At 41.2% G+C, this 23,886-nt stretch overlaps 1 protein-coding gene across 31 annotated transcripts in view; it reads right to left on the reverse strand.

Annotated features, from left to right (window-relative positions):
• Positions 1-23,886, reverse strand: part of ABI3BP (ABI family member 3 binding protein) — a 298,516-nt gene that overhangs the window by 46,548 nt on the left and 228,082 nt on the right. For 21 of the 31 annotated variants that reach the window (XM_062207122.1, XM_062207063.1, XM_062207059.1 and 18 more), the window contains 7 exons: positions 23,232-23,306; positions 16,096-16,155; positions 14,801-14,848; positions 13,599-13,679; positions 10,765-10,842; positions 6,808-6,873; positions 1,564-1,632 (listed from right to left, as the gene is read on the reverse strand). In XM_062207122.1, the coding sequence (XP_062063106.1) occupies positions 1,564-1,632; positions 6,808-6,873; positions 10,765-10,842; positions 13,599-13,679; positions 14,801-14,848; positions 16,096-16,155; positions 23,232-23,306 (477 nt within the window). The remainder of the gene's footprint in view (positions 1-1,563; positions 1,633-6,807; positions 6,874-10,764; positions 10,843-13,598; positions 13,680-14,800; positions 14,849-16,095; positions 16,156-23,231; positions 23,307-23,886) is intronic. The other 10 variants (XM_062207129.1, XM_062207116.1, XM_062207001.1 and 7 more) reach the window with 4 other exon arrangements.

The following is a 23,886-nucleotide window of genomic DNA, read 5'->3' on the forward strand; positions in this document are numbered from 1 at the left end:
TTGACTTCTAGGTGATTTCTTCTGTTTTCGCTTATGGAACTGCCTAGGAATTATTTGAATGTTAAACAATTTGTACCTACCTTTCTCCCAGAAGGATCTGAGAGAAGGGTCTGTTTAGAGTCAGATTGATCACATCAATCTGAGAAATTATGCATTGGCTAATCCCACAGTAGGGAAGAAGAGAAGGAGCACCTGAGCCCAGGAAGATGTTGGGCTGTTTGCTTGCTTTTCAGGAGTCAGGAATTTAAAGTATCGGCCTCATTATTTGGTTTGAGGAGAATTTTTAGAACTTTAGACACCATAATAATCAAGTGAAAATACAAATATATATTCTAAAAGAAACATAACTAATTTTTGGGTTGAATGTATTTAGGTACTATTCACATCTTTTTATCATTAGGGAATTATCATGGGTTGATAAAATATATATATATGCATCAAGTAAATTTGTATTTTTATATCAACAAGTAGAAGATTTATACAATTAAAAATATTTCAAGAGAATGTTGTAATTTCACGTTAAGTCATCAATAATTACCATTTGTCCATGGAGTAAGTTCAGTGTTTGGACTTTTATCAGATCAGTGTTCTAATTATCTATTAATGATGCCTACTCTGCTGATCTGCCCGATTAGGGCTATGTTACTTACTTAATTCCAGTCGTTTGGTAATGTTAACGACTGTAACCAGGGTGACCAGTTGCTAATCGCTATGATTAAATCTGTTTCTTCTTATTTAAATTCATTCTCCTGATTGCTAACAGATGCAGGACTTAAAAAATTATTTTTGTACTTGTGAAATTATAAACTTGAAAACCAAGTCATGAGAGTTTCAAACAGCGTGTGTATGCAAAGTGTCTTGAAATTTAGGAAAATGACCATTTTTATTATTTTCATTAAGTAGTTCATATTTAAAGAGGGTCTTATTAAGATTCAAGATTGCATGGTGGGGGCTGGTGCTGTGGTGCAACTGGTTGGAGCCCTAGCCTGAAGCACTGATATCCCATATGGGTGCCCGGTTCTAGTCCCGGCTACTCCACTTCCGATCCAGCTCTCTGCTATGGCCTGGGATAGCAGTAGAAGATGGCCCAAGTCCTTGGGCCCTTGCACCCGCGTGGGAGACCCGGAAGAAGTTCCTGGCTCCTGACTATGGATCAGCTCAGCTCCAGCTATTGCAGCCATTTGAGGAGTGAACCAGCAGATGGAAGACCTCTCTCTCTCTCTCTCTCTCTCTCTCTCTCTCTCTCTCTCTCTCTCTGCCTCTGTAACTCTGACTTTCAAATAAATAAAATAAATCTTAAAAAAAAGATTATATGTGGCAGCTAATTTAGCAGACTCAGTTTATAAAAATGAAACATTCCTCTTATTCCTCTTTAATGTTTTTAGAGACATTAGAACAATTTTGGGATGAGTTAGAGTTTTCAATTCCAGTTTCACTAGGAACTTCCAAAAGTAGTTTAAAAAAAGAAAGGAATTCAAGTGTGAATTCAACAAAATTACAAAAATTGAATAATAACATTATAATTTTGATAGTCTCAAAAGGAAATAAATTTGTCACCATTACCTGTTTCCACTCCATTCCCGCTGGGCATCCCACTGGGTTTGGGTCTGGCAGGTCTTGTCTTATCCAGAACTACAAGAAATCAGGAAATAAAGTTTGGACATTTTCTTATTTTTTAAAGCATTTATTTTAAAATATTTTATTTATTTGAGAGACAAAGAGAAAGATACACACACACACACACACACAATCTTCTGGTTCACTCCTCAAATGTCCAAAACAGCCAGGGCAGGGCCAGGCTAAAGCCAGGAGCCAGGAACTCAATGCAGATCTTTCATGTTTGTGACAGGGACCCAAGTACATGGGCCATCACTTGCCACCTCCCAGGGAGTGCATCACCCAGAAGCTGGAGAACTGGAATTAGATCCAAGAGTCAAACTTGATATGGGATGCAAGTATACCACACAGCATCTTTTTTTTTTTTTTTTTTAAGATTTTATTTATTGAGTAGCAGAGTTACAGATAGAGAGGGAAAGATGAGAAAGGTCTTCCATCCACTGGTTCACTCCCCAAATAGCCTGAACAGCCAAAGCTGGGCTGATCTGAAGCCAGGAGCTTCTTCCTGGTCTCCCACATGGGTGCAGGGGCCCAAGTGCTTGGGCCAATTTCTACTGCTTTCCCAGACCATAGTAGAGCACTGGATTGGAAGAGGAGTAGCTGGGATGTGAATCAGTGCCCATATAGGATGCCAGTGCTGCAGGCAGAGGCTTAGCCTGCTACACCACAGCATTGGCCCCTCCCATGCAGGATCATAACCACTATGCCAGATGCCCAACCCAGTTCAGATGTTTTCATGCTAAAAATTAACAGCCAAGGAAAAAAGATTCTCAGGGAACTGAAATCATTTAACAAGGCAATAAAAAAAATGATGGTTTACCATAAAAATATCGTTCAGAATATAGAAACTATATTTTGGTAAGTTGGCAATATTCATAAAGACTTAAAATGTTACTCAAGGTGTTCACTGGAATTTAGTACTTGACTGTGAAAAATAAGTGGCTAAGGAATTTATAACTCTAAATGGGAAATATCTTAATTTATAAGCATTAGATGCATTCAAGATGGAATTGAGGAAGGCTCAGGATTACATTTCTCATGAAAAACTAAATACTCAGTGTATTAATTCAAGGCTGAATTCATAACTTGTACGTTGGTGGTCTTTTCATAGGAATTTCTAGGGATAGCTATCTAGGTATAGAATTGGTTTCATTTTAGAAGTCCTTGTACACATCCATTATTGAACACAAAGCTAAGATGAATTCATTTAAATTTCTCTCCTGCTCTGAACCTTACCTATTTCATTATGAATTTAGGAAAAGCACTGAGTGTACTGTGGTTAAGTAAGCAGATTCTGGAGTCAGATTGTTTGCTTTTGAGTATGCTGTATCTAAAAAAATTATATTTTCATATACTTTATTTTATTTATTTATTTGACAGGTAGAGTTATAGATAGTGAGAAAGAGAGACAGAGAGAAAGGTCTTCCTTCCGTTGGTTCACCCCCCAAATGGCCACCACGGCCAGCACTGTGCCGACCCGAAGCCAGGAGCTTCCTCCCGGTCTCCCATGCAGGTGCAGGGCCCAAGCACTTGGGCCATCCTCCACTGCCTTCCTGGCCACAGCAGAGAGCTGGACTGGAAGAGGAGCAACTGGGACTAGGACCTGGCAACCATATGGGATGCTGGCGCCACGAGGTGGAGGATTAACCAAGTGATCCATGGTGCTGGCCCTTTATTTATTTTTTTTTTAAAAATCTTATTTGTTGGGGCCGGCACTGTGGTGCAGTGGGTAAAGCCGCCGCCTGCAGTGCCGGCATCCGATATGGGTGCCAGTTCGAGTCTCGGCTGCTCCACTTCCAATCCAGCTTTCTGCTATGGCCTGGGAGAGCAGTAGAAGATGGCCCAAGCCTTTGGGCCCCTGTACCCATGTGGGAGACCCAGAAGAACCTCCTGACTCTAGGCTTCGGATCGGCACAGCACCAGTCGTTCCAGCCAATTGGGGAGTGAACCAGTGGATTAAAGACCTCTCTCTCTCTCTCTCTGCCTCTCCTCTCTCTATGTAACTCCGAATTTGAAATGAATAAATAAATCTTTTTGAAAAAAGATCTTATTTATTTGAGAGGTAGAGTACAGAGAGTGAGAGGGAGAGAGAGAAAGAAGAAAGGTCTTCCACCTGCTGGTTCCCTCCCCAAATGGCCAGAACTGAGCTGATCTGAAGCCAGGAGCTTCTTCTGGGTCTCTCACATGGGTTCAGGGACCCAAATGGTTGGGCCATCTTCTACTGCTTTCCCAGGCCATAGCATAGAGCCGGATCAGAAGAGGAGCAGCCAGGACTAGAACCAGCGCCCATATGGCAGCACCACAGGCAAAGGATTAACTTACTGTGCCACTGTGCTGGCCCCTTCATCTACTTAAAAGGAAGGGAGGAAGGGAGAGAGGAAGGGGGAAGAGAGTGGCTGGGGAAAAAAAGAGGTCAATCGATCAATCTTCCATTTACCGGTTCACTCTCCAAATGCCCACAAATAGCCAGGGTTGAGTTAGGTTGAAGGCGGTAGCCTAGAACTCCATCTGGGTCATTCATGTGGGTGACAGGGTTCCAGGCACTTGAGTTATTATCCACTACCTCCCTGGATACATTAGCAGGAAGCTGGATCAGAGCGAAGCAGCCAGCACTCAAATCAGCTCACTGAACCCATTGCCTACAACACCTGCCCTTGAATCCACTTTCTAGTGCCTCTTACACCTCACTCCCTCAGCCGTATCTCACAGGACACATGGCAAAGACTCAACTGTCATTAGCCATTCCCTGTTGATTTTATTATTTCACAGAAATGTTTCATATAACCAGTCACACCTTCAACTCTCACCAGTTTTCATGACACAACAGTCACATGAAGACATATTTGTTTATAAAAGATTTCTGTGCCTGATTACCTTTAAGAGTTAGAGGATTATAACAAAATATATGGGTTCTATATACATCAAAGAGTATATACATATAAGGGCTGGGTGCTCAGTACAGTGATTAAGATGCCATTGAGGGGGCTGGTGTTGTGGTGCAGTAGGTTAATCTACCACCTGTGACCAGTATCCCATATGAACATTGGTTTGAGTATTGGCTGCTCCACTTTTTTTTTTTAAAAGAATTTATTTGTTTGAAATGCAGAGGTACAGAGAAAGAAAGGAGAGAGGAGAGAAACAGAGAAGTAGAGAGAGAGAGAGAGAGAGGGAGAGAGACACAGAGAGATATCTTTTACGTGCTGGTTCACTTCCCAAATGGTTGCAACGGCTGGTGATGGGCCAAGCTGAAGCCAGGAGCTTCTTCTGGGTCTCCCACATGGGTGGCAGGGGCCCAAGGACTTGGGCCATTTTCTGCTACTTTCCCAGGTACATTAGCAGGGAGCTGGATTGGAAGTAGAAGAGCCAGGACTTGAATCAGAGTCTGCATGGGATGCCAGCGTTGTAGTCAGCAGCTTAACCTGCTGTGCCACAGCACCAGCCTCTACTCCACTTCTGATCCAGCTCCCTGCTAATGTGCCTGGGAAAGCAGCAGAAGATGGCTCAAGTCCTTGGGCCCCTACGACCCACATGAGAGACCCAGATGGAGTTCCAGGTTCCTGGCTTTGGTCTGGTCCAGCCCCAGCCATTGTGGTCATTTGAGGAGTGAAGAAGTAGATGGAAGATTCATTGATTCTCTCACATTCTCTAACTCTGCCTTTCAAATGCATGAATACATAATTTTTTAAAAAGATTCCATTGGGGATGATACATCCCATATCAGAGTGCTTGGACTTGAGTCCTAGCTAAGCTCCAGATTCCAGCTTCCAGATAGTGCCTGCCCTGGGAGGAGTACGCAATGAATCTGACACCCTCATGGGAGGCTCAGATTGAGTTTCTGGCTGCAGCCTGGTCTGTTGCAGCATCTGGGGAGTGGACTAGCAGATAAAACCTTACCACCTCCCCTCTTTCAAATACATAAATACATACAAACTTTGAAAGTGTTTAATCTTTCTCTCACCTGTCTGGAGCTACATTCGCCAATTCACCAAGAACATTCATTTATAAGCGACTTCCATGAGAATCACAGTGAAATAAGACAGAAAATTCCAGAATCATTTGTCCAACTTGTACTTTAGCATAAGTGATCTACATGGACCAAACCAACCCTTTTCTCCCAAGTTAACTTTTTCCTAAACAAGCTCCAGTGAGGGAGATCCCAGAACTTTCAGAGAATGCAATAAATTTAAAATATTCCTCAGTGAATAATTATAACTTATCTTTGCTAGTTACAACCTATAATTTTCTTAATCCTCTGAAAGATTCAAGTAAAAAATATTCTCGCCAAACCAGAGCCCTTCTATACTGAGAACATTTCTTAAAGACATTTTGAAAAGTAGTGTTATGTCAAAGCTAACTCCATGCTCTTTCTATAACTGTTATGGACAATTGAAGGTGTGTAGGTGTGTAGGTATGTGTGTGTGTGTGTGTGTGTGATAGATTTATGTATAAGTATTATTTTGAAAATGATTTTAGAGGTGAATGTGTGATACAGTGGGTAAGTCACTACTCGGGATGTCTGCATGCCATATCACAGTGCCTAATGTAAGTCTGGGCTACTCCATTTCTGATCCAGCTTCCTGCTAATGTGCACCTAGGCAGGTACTAGATGCTGGCTTGAGTACTTGAGACCCTCCACCCGGGAGGGAGACCTGAATTGATTTGTTTTGGCCTGCCCAGCTTTGGCTGTTGCAGGCATGTGGCGGGGGGGGGGGGGGGGGGGTGAACCAGCAGATGTAAGGTATCTTTGTCTCTCTTTTTGCCTTTCAAATAAAATGAAAATAAATAAAAAAATTTGAATGCTTTTTATCTGTAACGTTTCATAATGTTGCATCGTGGCCTCTGAATCTGATCATTCTTTTTTTAACTTTTATTTAATAAATATAAATTTCCAAAGTATAGTTTTCAGATTACAGTGGCTCTCCCCCATAACTTCCCTCCCACCTGCAACCCTTCCATCTCCTACTCCCTCTCCCATTCCATTCACATCAAGAATCTGATCATTCTTAAAAAGCCTTGTCACTTCCATGGATTCATCAGTACCTTTCATTTTCCCACAAGGATGAGAATTTCTGTTATGTTCTTTATTGTAATTCCAGAATCTATACCCTCTTTGGAGCATTTGGCTGTTTCAAGCCTCTTCACATCTGCCCCAGTCTGCTGGTTATTTAGGTCAACAGAGAAACAACTCACCAGGTTTGACGTGGGGTTTGTCCGGTGTCCTGGGTCTCACAGGGGTAGTGTACAGTCTGTGTGGTGCTGAAATGGAAACACTTCATAATTAATAACTGAAATTCCAAAGCTCCCTGAATGGAGGATTTAACACCCTAAGACCAACAATTCATATACTTTGCATGGAAGTAGGAAGAGTGTTCTGAAATCTCCAATTAGGCTAAAGGAAAATAAAACAAGTGAGGATATTCATGACTGAAAGCTAAAGGTACAAATAGAGTGAGGTAGGTCATTTGTAAGGGGCATTAACAATTAGTGATCATTTAGTCCATGTTTTTCAAGATCATTAATTTTATCAGATAGTTGCTTAACATGATAAACATAAGCCACCCACCCATAAATTATCAGTGAGGGTCACTGTGCATGATTTTGCAAAAAAGATGAAAAGCACCCTTTAAGATAGAGAGAGATTTTTAGATAGGGAAGAAGAGTAGGAACATGTGGGCTCTGTCAACTCGCTTCGCTCAAGGCCCCTAATGTGAGTAAGTACTGACTTAGTGCCATCCATAAAGCTGTAGGAATGAGGGAAAATGACATCTGGTGTTCTGCCCATCAAGGGAGGACCCAAAGCACCTTCTCATTTTTTTAAATTTAAAATTTTTATTTTATTTTCATTTTATTGGATAGAGTAAGACAGTGAGAGAGAGAGACAGAGAGAAAGGTCTTCCTTCCGTTTATTCACCCTCCCAAATGGCCGCTACGGCTGTGTGCTGCGCCGACCCAAAGCCAGGAGCCAGGTGCTTCTTCCTGGTCCCCCATGTGGGTGCAGGGCCCAAGCACTTGGGCCATCCTCCACTGCCTTCCCAGGCCACAGCAGAGAGCTGGACTGGAAGAGCAGCAACTGGAACAGAATCCGGCTCTGTGACCGGAACTAGAACCCGGGGTGCAGGAGGAGGATTAGCCAAGTGAGCCGTGGAGCCGGCTGCACCTTCTCATTTTCTGCTCCTCTTATGCAGGGACTGCATGGGCAGACTCCTAAGGGAGATTTGCTAACCAACGAACAAAAGGGGGGGCCACAAGCGGGCAAATCTGTGAGAAGATGCTGAAATCCCTTTTTCCCTAAGGATGTGGAGTGTGCATTCATCCTGGAATTCAACCATCCCCCCCGTCACTGCTCCCTTCTGCTGTCTTCTTGATACCACTATTCTCTTGGCAGCACTGTAACTAAGACTGGAAAAATGTTCTTGCAAACTATGGAAACAGATTACAGCGTTTTGATGATTTGGTTCATATCTTGAGAGGATATTTATATAATCGTAAATCAGAAATGCTTTGCCTACCAAGCTAAGAAAACTGCACCTGTGAAATAGCTTCTAATGTAGCTTGTTCATAAGCTTCCAATGTGGAGTGTGAGAGCAGGGTTTTTGCTGTGCTGCAGACCTACAACAGACTCACACTGGAGCTCACTGGAGCTTGAGGACAGGCCTTCCCAAGGGTGATAACCAGATTGGGCAGAACACTGCTGTTAGAGAAAGTTAAGACTCTGACGTGAGATTGCTTTTGCTTAAAGAAAATGCGAGAATCATGGTGCTGACTTGACTCATTCTGCAAGATGTATGGGTTTTAAAATTTTGGGTAGAAAAGGATTCAGAGCAGAGCATAGAAATAATCAATCCTTCATTGATGATTGCAAAGCCATGGGATCAGAGTTTTTTTTTTTTTCTTTTGATAGTCTTCACTTAAATCTAGAAGGAACTTTTTTTAAAAATATTTTACTTATCTATTTGAAAGGTAAAGAGGGAGAGGGAGGGGGAGAGGGAGGGAGGGAGGGAGGGAGGGAGAAAGGGAGAGAGGGAGAGAGGGAAGGAGGTGGGGGAAGAGAGAAGGGGAGAGAAATATCTTCCATCTGTTGGTTTATTCTCCAAATGACTGCAACAGCTAGGGCAGGCCCAATCTCGAGTCAGAAGCCAGGAGCTTCCTTCAGTCTTTCATTTGGGTGCAGGGGCCCAAGCACTTGGGCCATTTTCCCAGGTGCATTAACAGGGAGCTGGACTGGAAGAACAGCTGGTACTTGAACCGCTGCCCATATGGGATACAGGCGCAGCTACGCCACAGTGCAGGCGCCTAGAAGGAAATTTTTTTTTTTTTAATTTTAAATTTTTTTTGACAGGCAGAGTGGACAGTGAGAGAGAGAGAGACAGAGAGAGAGAAAGGTCTTCCTTTTGCCGTTGGTTCACCCTCCAATGGCCGCCGCAGCCTGTGCGCTGCGGCCGGCGCTCCGCGCTGATCCAAAGGCAGGAGCCAGGTGCTTCTCCTGGTCTCTCATGGCGTGCAGGGCCCAAGCACTTGGACCATCCTCCACTGAACTCCCGGGCCACAGCAGAGAGCTGGACTGGAAGAGGGGCAACCGGGACAGAATCCGGTGCCCGACCGGGACTAGAACCCGGTGTAACGGCGCCACAAGGTGGAGGATTAGCCTAGTGAGCCACGGCGCTGGCCTTAGAAGGAAATTTTTATTAAAAAAGAGCCAAGGGCCGGCGCCGTAGCTCAGTTGGTTAATCCTCCGCCTTGCAGTGCTGGCATCCCACATGGGTGCCGGGTTCTAGTCCTGGTTGCTCCTCTTCCAGTCCAGCTCTCTGCTGTGGCCCGGGCAGGCAGTGGAGGATGGCCCAAGTGCTTGGGCCCTGCACCCGCATGGGAGACCAGAAGAAGCACCTGGCTCCTGGCTTCGGGTTGGTGCAGCGCCGGCTGTAGCGTCCATTTTGGGGGGTGAATAAATGGAAGGAAGACCTTTCTCTCTGTCTCTCTCTCTCACTTTCTATAACTCTACCTGTCAAATAAAAAAAAATTTTAAAAATTAAAAAAAGAGCCAAAATATAATTTAAGTTTGGGCTGGGAATTACTTATAGCTCATCAGCAAACAACACATGGCTTTGAGAAAGCTGCTCTAGGCTTTTCCTTTTTAAAACTGTTATTTAATAAATATAAATTTCCAAAGTACAGCTTATGGATTACAGTTAATAAAATGCAATAAAAATTTACTTCTGTGCATAATTATAAATTAAATTAATAAAACTTTCAATGAACTGTCTTGACCATAGAGTATTAATCATGTTGCCTCACTGACATATACCTTAGGTTTCCCTTACTGTTATCATTTCCTCTTATTATTTCAAATTTCTTCTCTCAACTTCTCTTGAATTAGAACTGACAATGGTTTATAAAATAAATTTGTCTTCCAGTTCTTCATGAAGTTTGTTTTTGCATATGTATTTTTTTTCTTCCTACCAACTAATAGAGATGGAGAAAAAGGGTCATAAAAAATCAACAACACTAACGGAATCCACAGCTAACTATACCTCAAGTCGGATAGAAAAATATACAAAGCAAAGGCTTTTGAGAGCATGAAGATGAGCCAGGGACTGTGCAAGGGAGTTCAGCTCTCCAAAAGCAGTAAACCACAAAGAAGAAAGAAAGGTAGAAAATGACAGAGAAGAAAAGATTAAAAGAAGCAATCCAAGAGAATATCTTCCCTAGACGTTTACATGTCATTATTAAGAAAGGTGATTTTCGTAGTTAATAGCTGCTTCTCTCAGGCCGCAGTAACAATGTGCTTCAGTAGGGGTTACAGGAGCGATGGAGGGAGAGGAGAAGAGGCAGGAGGGACAGAAGGGGGAGGCCGTAAAGCTTCTCATTTATCAGCTGTGAAAAAATGAGCACATGAAAACGGGAGCCTTCACTTTCAGTTGTCAGCACCAGGTCGTCAACAATACTTTCAACAGCAAAGATCCAACTTCAGAACTCGTCTTCCCCATATTCCACTAATATTCATAAAAGTATTCAATTTGGCATCTATGAAATGAAAATAATCAAATAATACCCCATGATGAGGAATTGCATTCTGTAAAGAAGATTTTTTTTCTGTATTAAAGGCAAATCAGGAAAAGCCACTATCCAGAGGTGGGAAAAGAGCATTACCCTGAGTTGTCTTTGCCAAGTCAGTTGTTCGTGGAATCTTGGTTGTAAAGAGTTCCTGGGTGGATTGGTCTGTTTCCTCTGGGGAAAAACACAGTTGGATGGCTCATTTTAAATAACTGTCACCATGGATAGGACCAAAACACCCTCATGCTCTTTTCTGTCCCATGCAATGACAAAGGATAAGTTACATTTTAAAATATGACCAGTAATCATCACAAAGTTAATGGTATATTTTAATAACCTACTTATTATATGTTGTTTTACATGATTATTTTCATAGTTATCACACATATTTCCAAAATTTCCCTGAGCCTTTAGCCCAGGGTCAACATTTCATGGACTCTGGGTATGGCTAACCTTGAATGTGGCTCATACAGTAGAGTCTATTAACTGTATTTACTCATTTATCTCCTTCATGTCTCCTCCCTAATTTATAAGTTTCACAAATTATTTACGTGAAAACTATCATATGAAAAAATGGATATTTAAACACAAGAATATTTTCCTTATGTGAAAATTGCAGTATGTATTTATTGACATATTTCTCCTGAAAAAAATAAGTATGGCAATACTTCTACCTCTATATTATCTTGAAAACAGGACATCATGCAGATACGATGCAGCAAGTTACACTGCTCAGTTTGCTGCATATTGAGTCTAAGGAAATACTTGGTGTAGATAATATATCACTACCTTTTTCTTTCTGCCCCTCTCAAGACAGATACTTACAATACTGGCTTCAGTAAGTCAAACTACATGAAAAAAATAGGGAGTGGAAGTCATATAATTAGTACATCCAAGAATGGTTTTGGAAAACCATTCTTTGCCATCATGGGTGAGGTTGACTTTGCAGGCCTAGGCTAGAATAGATGAGTACTGAGTAATAATTAGAGTATATTTGCTTGATTTTTGTTTTCAAAAAGTGTTTCATTTTAAAATAAAGTCACCAACTATTTCAGTGAGCACATGTGCACACACACACAGAATGGTTTTATTTGGGATACTGGTTTAAACATAGCCATGTCAAACATAGCATGGAAGAGCCAGAGAACACAGGCTAGGAACACCTGCTTTCTGATTCACCTGTAGCTAAGTAGTTAGGTGACACAGTGAACACATTCGTGCTGAGCTCAACACAACCAGCTCAAACCAACTGGCCTTCCAGATATGCAGTCCACATGCTTATCAGTCAAGCTGCCGTTCCCTGCCCTGTGCCTCTTTCTCACCTGTCTTTAACCTGGAAGGATATTTCACTCCTGTGATGATTTAACTCTCATTCCAACTTAAAGACCTAGTTGCAAATGCCATCTTCTCTTGGAAGCCTTCCCTGATATATCTAGGTAGCCTGATGCTCATTTCTCTACCACATTCATTATAATGTGCACATTGTAATCATTATAATGTCTAATACACTGGAGCTAATGTATTATCATTGTAATAACAGTTGGGGTTAACCCTAGGGGCTCCACTGAGAATATGCAGTTTCCAATACTGGCACGACTCTAGCTGTATTACATTGGTAACAAATATAAAGTGCCCTATGCCTCAATCTTCTGATCTGTAGGGTGGAGCAAGAAATAGGACCTTCCTCACAGAATTCTTGCATGAATGAACTTTTAAGATGCACGTAGTACATGAGGCATAGAGGAAGCAGTATTGTCATTAATTGCTGTCTTCATATTAGAGGACGGGGATAAAGACCCATCTTTTTTTGGGAGGGAGGTTGTGTTGTTTTATTTTGGCAAATTGCACTGCTTGGTATTGCAGTTGGCACCCAGTAATGGCCCCCAGAAATAAGTACTAGATGACTGATTTTTCTTCCAGAGTCCAGTTCCAAATACAGAAAAACCAATAAAAGTGGACACTGGTTTGAACTGATTGGTTGACTTATCACTCAAACAAGTGTTTAGATATTAATGCTTGATGGATTGAGGGCAGAGACTTGATCTAACTACGATATGTGAGAGGTGGGCTGGTGGGAGGTCTTTAGGTCACTGGGGCATGCTCTTAGAGATTGGGGCTGGTGAGACTGCTGATTATTTGAGTTCCAGTTCTGCCTAGCTGCACTCTTTCTGCTTCCTGGCTTACCACATGATTGTTCCTCTACACCTGCCCAGTAAGCTTCCACATGATACCAGACTACAGGGACACCCGGTCCAGAACTGTCACCTGAAAACTGCAAGCTAAAATAAACATTTGCTTTCCCAGGTATTTTAAAGCAATGAGTAGTGAACTACTACAGGAACATTCTTGCTTTATCAGATGACTCTCATCAGTATCCACGGGGAATGGGTTCCAGGACCCGTTGTCAATCCCCAAATATGTGGATGCTCAAGTCTTACATAAAATGCTGTTGTGTTTGTTTTTAACCTGCACAATCCTTCTGTATACTTTAAATCATCTCAAGATTATGTATGAGATCTAATACAATTCGTGTAAGTGTTATATTCTATTATTTAGAATACAATGACAGGAAAAAAGGCTGTACATATTCAGTACAGACACAATTTTTTTTCCAAATATTTTTTTTATCTGAGGTTGGTTGAATTCCTGGAATTCATGGATAAAGAACAGAAGACCAATTGTAATTGAAGTTCCATCAAGGTGTTTACAAACATTCTCATTTTATATTGAAAATCAGGATAAATATTAGAAAGGTAAATATGCAGTTAATGCACAGTTATCAAGAGAAGATGGATTTTTTTTTCATGTTGTTAAAAAGCACCTTCTATCTTTTTGGAAACAAATATGAAATAATGTCCTTACAGTCACCTTAAGGGCAAAGTCTACAAAATAGGCCTCTTATTGGACTGAAATATCAAAACCATGTTTACCCAGAGTGGTTAGTAGTTCCTCTTGACTAGGACTTGGTGAGATCATAGGTATAAAAGGGATGCCTCGTGTCTCTAAAGGAGCTGCAAAAGAAAAATATCAAGGTTGTGAATATTTAGATTCAAGGACAGCACCAGAGAAGACTGGTATCACATGGGGTGTTCCTTCATTCGAAATAAAAAAGAAAAGCATGAACTGAGTCATGATGATGAAAGAACTATTAGAAAAATGACTGTGCAATATTGGAATGGTTCTCAACTGCTTTTACACCAAGACATAATAAATGGCATTCTCTGCTTGACAGCTCTCATGAGAATACCTGATTAAGACTGAGTGTGAGTTACACATGTTCAGGTCTGTTTAGCTGTAGCTCCATCCCTTTCTCTCCCACCCAAGAAAGCATATAGGTTTTCAAAATGAGCTGCAATACCATCACTGTCAGAATCATCTTCCCGAGTTTGCTCCAGTTTAGCTATACAAATAAATCTTTGGCATTTTTTAGTATTTTGACCAATTATAATTTTTTTTTTATTTGATAGGTAGAGTTATAGACAGTGAGAGACAGAGAGAAAGGTCTTCCTTCCGTTGGTTCACCCCCCAAATGGCTGCTACGGCTGGTACTGCGCCGATCCGAAGCCAGGAACCAGGTGCTTCTTCCTGGTCTCCCATGTGGGTGCAGGAGCCCAAAGACTTGGGCCATCCTCCACTGCCCTCCTGGGCCACAGCAGAGAGCTGGACTGGAAGAGGAGCAACTGGGACTAGAACCTGGTGCCCACATGGGATGCCGGCACCGCAGGTGGAGGATTAACCAAGTCAGCCACAATGCTGGCCCCCAATTATAATATTTTTTGTCACAGCTTTTAAACATCTCAAGACAGTATATTATAATAATGACAGCTGAGAACCACCAAACTAGCAGAAATTGTTAACTGGATGGGTACCAGTTAGAATCATGAAGGTAAATGAGGTAGATATGGATGCACTTAGTAATGAACTTTCTTAAGTTGGTCTTCAGAGCAAGGCCTTTACAACAGTGAAAGCACTGCTGTTCTGTTTTGGAAGGAGAAGTCATAATGAGGATGAAATGATGAAGTGGATTGAGAAGATATGATGATGCTTCAGTTATGATTATGTGAGAAGTTCCTGAACTCCTGATGGGAGCAAACAAAACAATTAGAGTTGGTTAATCTGAGAAAGGCATTACCTATTGTGGTCTTTGGTAGGTCAATTCTAAAGGTAACAGGCTGCAGAACTGTGCCAAAAGCAAATTAAAGAAACATATTTATGAGAATTAGCACCTGGGGAAGTCAAAACAGTTCCTATATTTTTTCTAGATGCATCCATGTAATCATTTAAACATTCTTTAAGTCATCATCTGGGAAAATTCTTCATACAGGTAGGGCATCCCTAATCCAAAAAGCTCCAAAATTCAAAAATGTTTGAGCACTGATACAAAAACTAACAAGTGGAAAACTCCACCACTGACCTCATATGATGGGTCACAGTCGAAGTATAAGTGCAACAAAAATACTCTATAAAACTACTCAGGGGCAGACATTTGGCCCACTGGTTAAGACGCCACTTGGGATGCCTGCATCATGTACTGGAGTGTCTCTGGGTCCTAGTTCTGTTCCCAACTTCAGCTTCCTGGTAACATGCACCCTGGGAAGCAGAGGGTATTGAATGAAGAGGCTGGGTCTCTGACATCCACTGGGAGATTGATAGAGTTCCTGGCTCCTGGCTATGGCTTGGCCCATCCCAGGTATTGCAAGCATTTGGGGAATAAATCAGCAAATAGGAGTGCTCTTTCTCTTTCTCTCTCCCCCCACCCCACATTGTCTCTGCTTTTCAAATAAATAAATAAATATTAAAAGTAGAGTAAAACTACTTAAAAAAACCCTCAAGGCTATGTATATAAGGAGTATATGAAACATAAATGAATCTCATGTTTAGACTTGGGTCCTACCCCCAAGAGATCTCAATATGTATACACAAATATTCCAAAAATCCAAAAAGAATCCCAAAATCTTAAGTCCCAAATATTTTGGATAAGGGTTACTCAACCTGTATTAGATGGCATCCAGAGAATTTAGTTTAATAAAAACTGTAAAGATTTTTGTTCACCATTGATTAGGAAAGTTTTCAGTAGGCACCCCTGCTTTTTCCTTAAGAGGACAGGTCCAACTCTGATGTAGTTACACTCAATTGTTAAAAGGATATAAGTCAGTTCGCTCAGTTAATAATTATTATAATTTTAGCATGGTCAACTTTCAATAAATATACTTCCAAGGAAAATTAATTATATATTATTCCTTTATTTAAGAGGATGCAAACATTTCAACAAGATTGTATGAGTTAAATTCCCTGAAAAAATATAATTTTATATCCATAATTTTCTGTGAACATCTTTCATATCATAGCCATTAAAATATATTGACCTCACAAGTATTTTTTTGAAAACTATACTTCCTAATAGGGAAAACAAAATAATTCATTTACCAGGTTCACTTTGAGAAACCTCGGGCTCTGGTTTATGAGGAAGAAGCACATCTTTTGTAACTGGAAAAAAAAAACCGATTGTAAAACACTGTATACTCTAAATATCGCACCTGAACTTAACCCATCGGTACGAAATCCTGCAGAGCATGAAGGAAGGTATTTCTGTGATAGCTCAAAAGAAAACCGAGCAGATGACTATTCCTTTCAAAATGGAACAACATCACGGTGTAGGGATAGGTTCTCGTGACAGTAAGACAAAGTAAGTCACAGTTCATTCTGATGTCTTGAGGGCAAAAAGGGGAAGTAGCTAATGTCATTTGGAAAACTGAAAGTCAGCATTCCCCCGAAGCAATTAGCTGCCATTCAACATTCATGCTCAATGTCCACTGACAGCCATAGGAAATACAGTATTTTAGGTGAAGCGCATAAGTGGTCCACAGATTGAGAGAAACAACAAAGGAAAAAAATTCTTAAACATTGGAGGAAGACAAAATTTCATTCTAAATGACATCAGTAGTTACTATGAGGAAAAAATAAAGCTAAAGGAATCAGTTATTAGAAGATACCACAAGTTTATGAGAATCCTTCTTACATGGTAAAAACAAAAGCTAGATAAACCCTAACTGTTACCATTTTTGACTTACTTGGCCATATGGCTTCAATATATTATTAGGTTTAAGAGATAGTCGATGTATGAGAATATGAAAAGAAAAGACAAAAATGTGAGGTAAACAATCAACCTACTCACATCCACTATATTATTAATGATTATGTGCTAGTTTAACCAAAACAAAACAGTAAGTTGGAAGCTCAGTATCTTATTTCTCACAGGGGAAAATCCCAGAGTGATTCGCCTACTGTTAGTACTAGATTTCTATGAGAAAAATCTCATGCCAAGTTTTGACTCAGTTTCCCTCTAAAGGAGGCCCTTCCCAGGTCTACTCTGAGAGCTTTTCCTACCACACTGAAGATTTCACAACTACTACTGTCTTTTTACCAGCAGGGCAGGGTAATTTTGTTGCAGCCTACGTGGTGATATAAAATAAACTAGGATTCAGGCTAGAACTCTGCCGCAGAAAGTGGAGGAAACTTCTGTATCCTAAGGCAGTCAACTGCCACTTTCCCAATCGTGTGGAAATAAGTTACATAAAATGGACATTCCCTTTCCATTGTTAAGATATTTAACTGGCACACCACATCTGTTCTTAGTCTAGCCTTCTACAGGCCAACTAAATTAAACTAAATTTGGTACCTAAATAGAAACTTGACCCAGTTAGAACTTCTATGAGCTAAATTAAGGTGACCTCCAGGAGAATTTTTAAAAATCTAGACCTTGTTTCAAGGGCAAAAGGAAACCTCAGAAAGATCAGTGGGTCACGATGTTGGAGAACGCCCAAGACTACCGTGAATATTTAGCCTTTGCCAGGCAGTATTTTGGGAGATTCAAGTGATAAGATGCAATGAATTTCCAGTTGTAAGTCAAACTAAATGTCTATCGGGTGGTTGAGGGAGAGGGCTCTTTGATTTGGCTCCGCGAAGGTCATGAATGTACAAAGCAGCCTGTAGTTTATAGGCACCTTACTTAATTACAATACTAGACTATGCAAAGAGGAGCTGGGATCAGAGAGAAGCTGAGAAGCATGTGCTACTAATAAATCCACCATGTTGTAAATACATTGCTTGCTGCTGCTACAGTCTACTGGAGAATTTAGGCCAGGGTAATGTGCACTCCAGCTGTACCACTGGCACTTCTCTTTTCAAGCACGAAGTGATGATTTAATAAACTGCCACAGCACACTTTCTAAAGCAGGTGAAATCAGTGGAAAGGAAAGAAATAGAAATATTTACAGGAAAGGGAGATGAATCATTCTTCAACTTGGCCAACTGCAGCTCTAAGAAGTTCAAGTTTTACTTTTTTGCCTTCGTGGCACTCCTCTGTATGTTAAGAAAGAGCATGATCCCACAACACCCATGTCTTCCATCTTTGGGGAAACTGAGCAATGTAAATAATGACAGTTTATTTGAAAAGGTGGGTTGGAGTTCTTCATGAGAATATTCACCATTTTACTTTAGACTCAGTTATATTTACCAGTTTACTATTGACTGTCTCATCAACTACCATAACTGTATTTTAAAAAATATTTATTTGGAAGTTACAGAGTAAGAAGGAGATGAGAGAGAGGATGAGAGGTGGGGGGGGGGAGGTAGGGAGGGAGAAAGCATGTGTGCGCTTCCATCTACTGGTTCACTCCCAAAATGCTTGTGGTGGGGCTAGACTGAAACCAGGAGCATCTTCTGGGTCTCCTATGTGGGTGCAGGGGCCCACACACCTGGACCATCTTCCACTGCTCTCCCAGGAGCATTAGCAGGGGGCTGGATTGGAAGTTGAGCAGCTGGGACTTGAACTGGCATCCATATGGCATATGCTATCCCACAGTGCTGGACCCATAATAGCATTTTTGAAGGATATCACATCAAAGAAGAATTCAACCAGCACAAAACAGTGACTATAACTGGACAGTGGCCAAGATGGATGAAATGAATGTGCATGGCATGGGAGAGTTAGATGATACAGAGGGTGGACTATGCAGTCTCGAAGTTGGCCCCGACAGCAGGCTGCAGAGACTGATTGCCTTAAAACTGCCTCACAAGCAGACCATGCAACCTTTTCACCTCGGACTTCTCTAATCTTCATTCTCACTTGGTACCTTTCGGCCCAGTCCTAGAGGAGTCTGTACTGCTGCCTTTTTTGGAGGTCACCTTAAAGGCACTACCTCAGTCCTAGGTCACTCTCCCTCTCATCTCCTCTGGAGCCTTTACTTGCCATTGTTTCCATTATCCTATATTTTTCCTCACTATCTATGTCCACTTCTTCATGAGTTCTTGCCTTTCTATGAAATAGCTAGAAGTGATCCAACATGCTAAAAGAAACTATCACTCCTTTGACATGGGTTTTGCTTCAAACCATCTCATTCCTTTAATCAAAATCATCTACTTTCAGGTCTCAATTGTCTTCTCCATCCACAGTGGTCTGGCTTCCACTTCCACTACACTCATCTCTGGCAACCTTATCCATCATTCTGAAGTCCTCAAAGCTCTGAAAGACGGAGTTTCCAGCTTATTCAACAGCAATACACAGCTGGTATGAATTTAAGGGCTACTTACAACTTTTATTTATCTTGCTCTGTATGACTGTACATACTTCTCACTGTAGACATGTTAATATCTATAATCCATAGTGCATATACTTTACTCATTTCCTAAAATCTGAAAACTGAATTCTGAAGAACTCAGTCCAAGGGTTTCAGAAGATGGGATTCTGGGTCTGCACTGTGAGGTCAGGGGCCTCTTCTGAGCCCTGTCTACCTCCATGCCCCTTTCCTTCCTGAGACCCCTTCCTGCCTCACCTCCCAGCTCCTTTCTTGGTTCTCTCCAATCGTTCTTGGCAGGAACATCTGATGGTTCTTTTCTCCCGCCCATCTGTCCATCCCTTAAATGTCACTGTGTTCCCAGTGTACTTGATTTCTGACCTCTGATGTGTGTATTTTCTACTGGATGATGTCACATGAATTTTAAGAACCATCCATATGTAAATCAGGAGGAGAGGTTAAGAGGCTGCCTGCGACAGCCACATCCCAAGTTGGAGCGCCCGGCTTTCAGTCCCGACTCTGCTTCCCATTCCAGCGTTCCACTAATGTGCACCCTGAGAAGCAGCTGGTGATGCCTCAAGTACTTGGGTCCTCCTACCCATGTGGGAGACCCTTAGGGTGTTCCCAGGTCCCAGCTTCGGTCTGGCCTAGCCCCAGCTGGTGTGGGCATTTGTAAAGTGAACTACCAGATGAAAGTTCTATCTTTGTCTCTCTCTGCCTTTCAAATAAATGAAAAATAAAAACGTAAAAATTTATGCAAATAGATAACTCCATAATCTGACTTCTGTGTAGAAATTCAGAGAAAACATTTTAATCACTAGTTAGACATTTGTACCCTACTGTCCTACTGGCTGTGCATACCTGAAATATTTAAAACCAAGTCTTTATTCTTCTGTCTCCTGTCTTATTTAATGGCACTATCATCTACCATTCATCCAAGATAGAAAGGACAGCATCATCTTTCTCTCTACAACACCAGTCAGTCAGTCATTCTCTAGGTCTTAGCAACTCCACCTTGAATGGCACTGTAGCATTGTTCCCTTATCTTCCTTTCTACCATTATTAGTTTAAATTTTACCTTCCTAGATTATTACAAACCCTTCTAAGTGAACTAGTATTGCTTTTTGCCAGATTATACTATTATAATCATAGCTATCTTTCGAAAACAGTTCTAATTATACCACTCCTGTGATTACAAATTACATGCATAATTTTGTTCCCAATTCCCTGTTGACAAAAATTGCAAAGTCCCAACCATAAAACATCCTCAACAATCTGAGTCCAATATCTTCAAGCCTACATCTCTCTACCTCTCAAATATTTAAAAAGAAAAAAGCTTAACTATTATATATGCTGTGTAATAAGATTACACTGACAGTTACTCTCAATAATGAAAAGAAACAGTAAATAAACACAATCAAATCTATTACTATCTACAGTGAATCAATTTCTGTTACTTTTTTTCCCCTTACAAATGAAAATAAGAAGTTGGACTTTTGGGAGTGGGCATTTGGCCTATTGGCTAAGATGCTGGTTGGGATGTCCTTGTCCCATATCTGAGTGTATGGTATTATTCCTGGCTCTGGCTCTCTATCCTACCTTCTTGCTAACGTACATCCTGGGAGGCCGCAGGTGATGGTTTAAGTATTTGTGTCATTTCTACCAATGTGGGAGCTGGATTGAATTCCTGGCTCATGGCTTGCTGGCTTGGTTGGGGCCATAGTGGGCTTTTGAGGAGTAACAAATGGATATGAGCTCTCTGTATCTGTCTCTAGTCTAATAATAATAATAATAATAATAATAAAAAAACAGCAGACTCATAGAATGGCAGATGTCCTAAACAGCACTCTGGCTTCAGAATCAGCCCTTAAGGCACTCAGATCTGGCTGAAGAGCCCATGAGAGTATTTTAGGCATGGAAAGCCAAGACACTCTGGCAAAAAAAAAAAAAGAGGACCTAAATGAAAGATCTCTGTGATTGAGATCCCAGTAGAAAGAACTGGGCCATCAATCCTCTGCCTAGCGGCGCCGGCACACCGGGTTCTAGCCCCGGTTGGGGTGCCGGATTCTGTCCCGGTTGCCCCTCTTCCAGGCCAGCTCTCTGCTATGGCCCGGGAAGGCAGTGGAGGATGGCCCAAGTCCTTGGGCCCTGCACCCACATGGGGGACCAGGAAGAAGCACCTGGCTCCTGGCTTCGGTTGAGCGAGATGCGCCGGCCGCAGCGGCCATTGGAGGGTGAACCAGCGGCAAGGGGGAAGACCTTTCTCTCTGTCTCTCTATCTACTCTGCCTGTCAAAAAAAAAAAAGAAGGGGTACCTTTCTCTGAAGGGAGGAGAGAACTTCCACTTTGACTATGACCCTGTCTGAATAAGATAGAAGTCAGCGAATTCAAAAGGCTTCCATAGCCTTGGCAACTCATGACTAGAGCCTAGGGAGATTTCTGACACCATAAACAAGAGTGTCAAATTGTTAAGTCAGCAACAGGAATCACTGTGTACTTACTCCTCATGTGGGATCTGTCCTTAATGTGTTGTCCAATGTGAAGTAACGCTATAACTAGTACTGAAACAGTATTTTACACTTTGTGTTTCTGTGTGGGTGCAAACTGATGAAATCTTTACTTAATATATACTAAACTGATCTTCTGTATATAAAGAGAATTGAAAATGAATCTTGATGTGAATGGAATGGGAGAGGGAGCGGGAGATGGGAGGGGTGCTAGTGGGAGGGAGGTTATGGGGGGGAAGCCATTGTAATCCATAAGCTGTACTTTGGAAATTTATATTTACTAAATAAAAGTTAAAAAAAGAAAATAATAATAATAATAAAAATAATAATAATAATGATGATGATGTTAGCCTTTTGGAAGTAGGAAGATTTCTTTTTCCTTTATAATACTAACTGTTGTGCTCAATGGTACAAATTTCATTATAGGCTTCAGACAATGGAGTCTTTTTCTAGCTACCTTTAGGAGCAGCAACCTAACTACACCACAATACCAAAAACTCTCTTCTTACACAGCCTAGAGAACACAGCAAAAAAATCACATACAATGTCTGGCTTCTTGCAATCTCCACCCTGGCCACTACCACAAATATGAGATAGCCATCTCCATTAATGAACAAAAGATCTTCTCAGTTGATAAGAAAATAAGATTTGTAACTAAAGTCTTTTTTGTGAAACAAATTTCTTAAACCAAGCTATTGCTCCACTAACTTGTGAAATATAATCTGGTAGGAAAAAAACCCTCAAAAGCGAACATGGTAAAATTTATGAACCCGAATAAGTGGTTAAACAGGTTAAATATCATTGCCTCTTTTTTTTTTTTTTTTTTTTGCAAAATGCCATCTAATCATTCTTCTGCAAAGACCAAAACACTTTATTTTCCTGTTTGGTGAAACACTGGGGCATAACATAGAATTGTCAGGTTATTTCTGGCAAGTCAGACAATAAGAAAACTTATCAGGGAAGATATTCTATGCTTAGCATAACTGTCTTTTGACTGTAATAACAGCTTTACTATATGAGCAACTGGACAACTCTTGTGAAACCTCGGAAATAATCATACTGCATATGATACAACATGGCATTTGAACTAAGTGAAATATTCAGGCTGGGGGGTATGAGCATTAAACTGGTTGGGACATCTGCAGCCCATATCAGAGTGCCTGGGTTCAAGTTCAAGCTCTGCTTCCTATTCCAGCTCCCAAATAATGTGTACCCAGAGAGCCAGCAGGTGATGGCTAAAGTAGTTGGGTAGCTCACACCGGAGACCCAGATTGAGTTCCCAGCTCATGGTTTTGGGCTGCTCCATTGCCAGCTTTGGGAGAGTGAACCAGTGGATATAAGATTTTTCTTTCTCTGCTCCTCAATGTTAAAAAAATATTTTAAAGAAAAGAATAGTGACCTCATATCCAGCAAATTCTCACTTCATTGCAGCAGTGTGTGACAGAATGCATTTGGCTTAAAGGTAAAATAAAGCATTTACCAGGTGTGGTGAATGACACTTCTGGACTTGGTGACAGTTTTGGTTTTAAAGTAGCACGCTGGGGTCCACTGGGAGCTGAAAGAGAACTCAGATCATGCAGCATTTGATTTCTGCATTTCTCAGTCACGTTGAACACGTAAGACAGGACAAGGTCAGCAGAAACTGAGAAAGTATGACAGTTATGTAATTTAGACAGACAATGCACTCTGAAATTCTAGAAACAGACCAGTTAGAATTCTGGATACTTTTAGAAAAATTAAGAAATTGCAAAATTTGACAAAGTCTCAGGACAAGATGAAGCTTTTTTGAGAACTTCATTTCAGAGTAGATAGCAATAAAATCTATGCAAGAGTGCTCTTCTTCTCTGGATATGTTTGCTTGACTTCTCCTTAAACTCACACCTTTCCTAGGAAAAAATCAGAAGTCGGAGTAGAATCCTAGACAGCATGGTTAAACTTAACGGCACCCCAGGCAACAAGAGAACTTTAGATGGGCAATGCAGTAGAATGGGTGGGTTCATACCCTACCTTCCTGCACTTCTCAGGCCTAAATAAACCCTGACATAAATATGGTCATAAAGTGAAATGTCTTTGCTCAATTATTCCTCTGCAGTAACAAGAGACCAATGTAATAGATACCAGGAAGAAGAAGTAGC

The sequence above is a fragment of the Lepus europaeus genome, chromosome 2 (genome assembly GCF_033115175.1).
Source record: "Lepus europaeus isolate LE1 chromosome 2, mLepTim1.pri, whole genome shotgun sequence".
In the NCBI taxonomy this organism is placed as follows: Eukaryota; Metazoa; Chordata; class Mammalia; order Lagomorpha; family Leporidae; genus Lepus; species Lepus europaeus.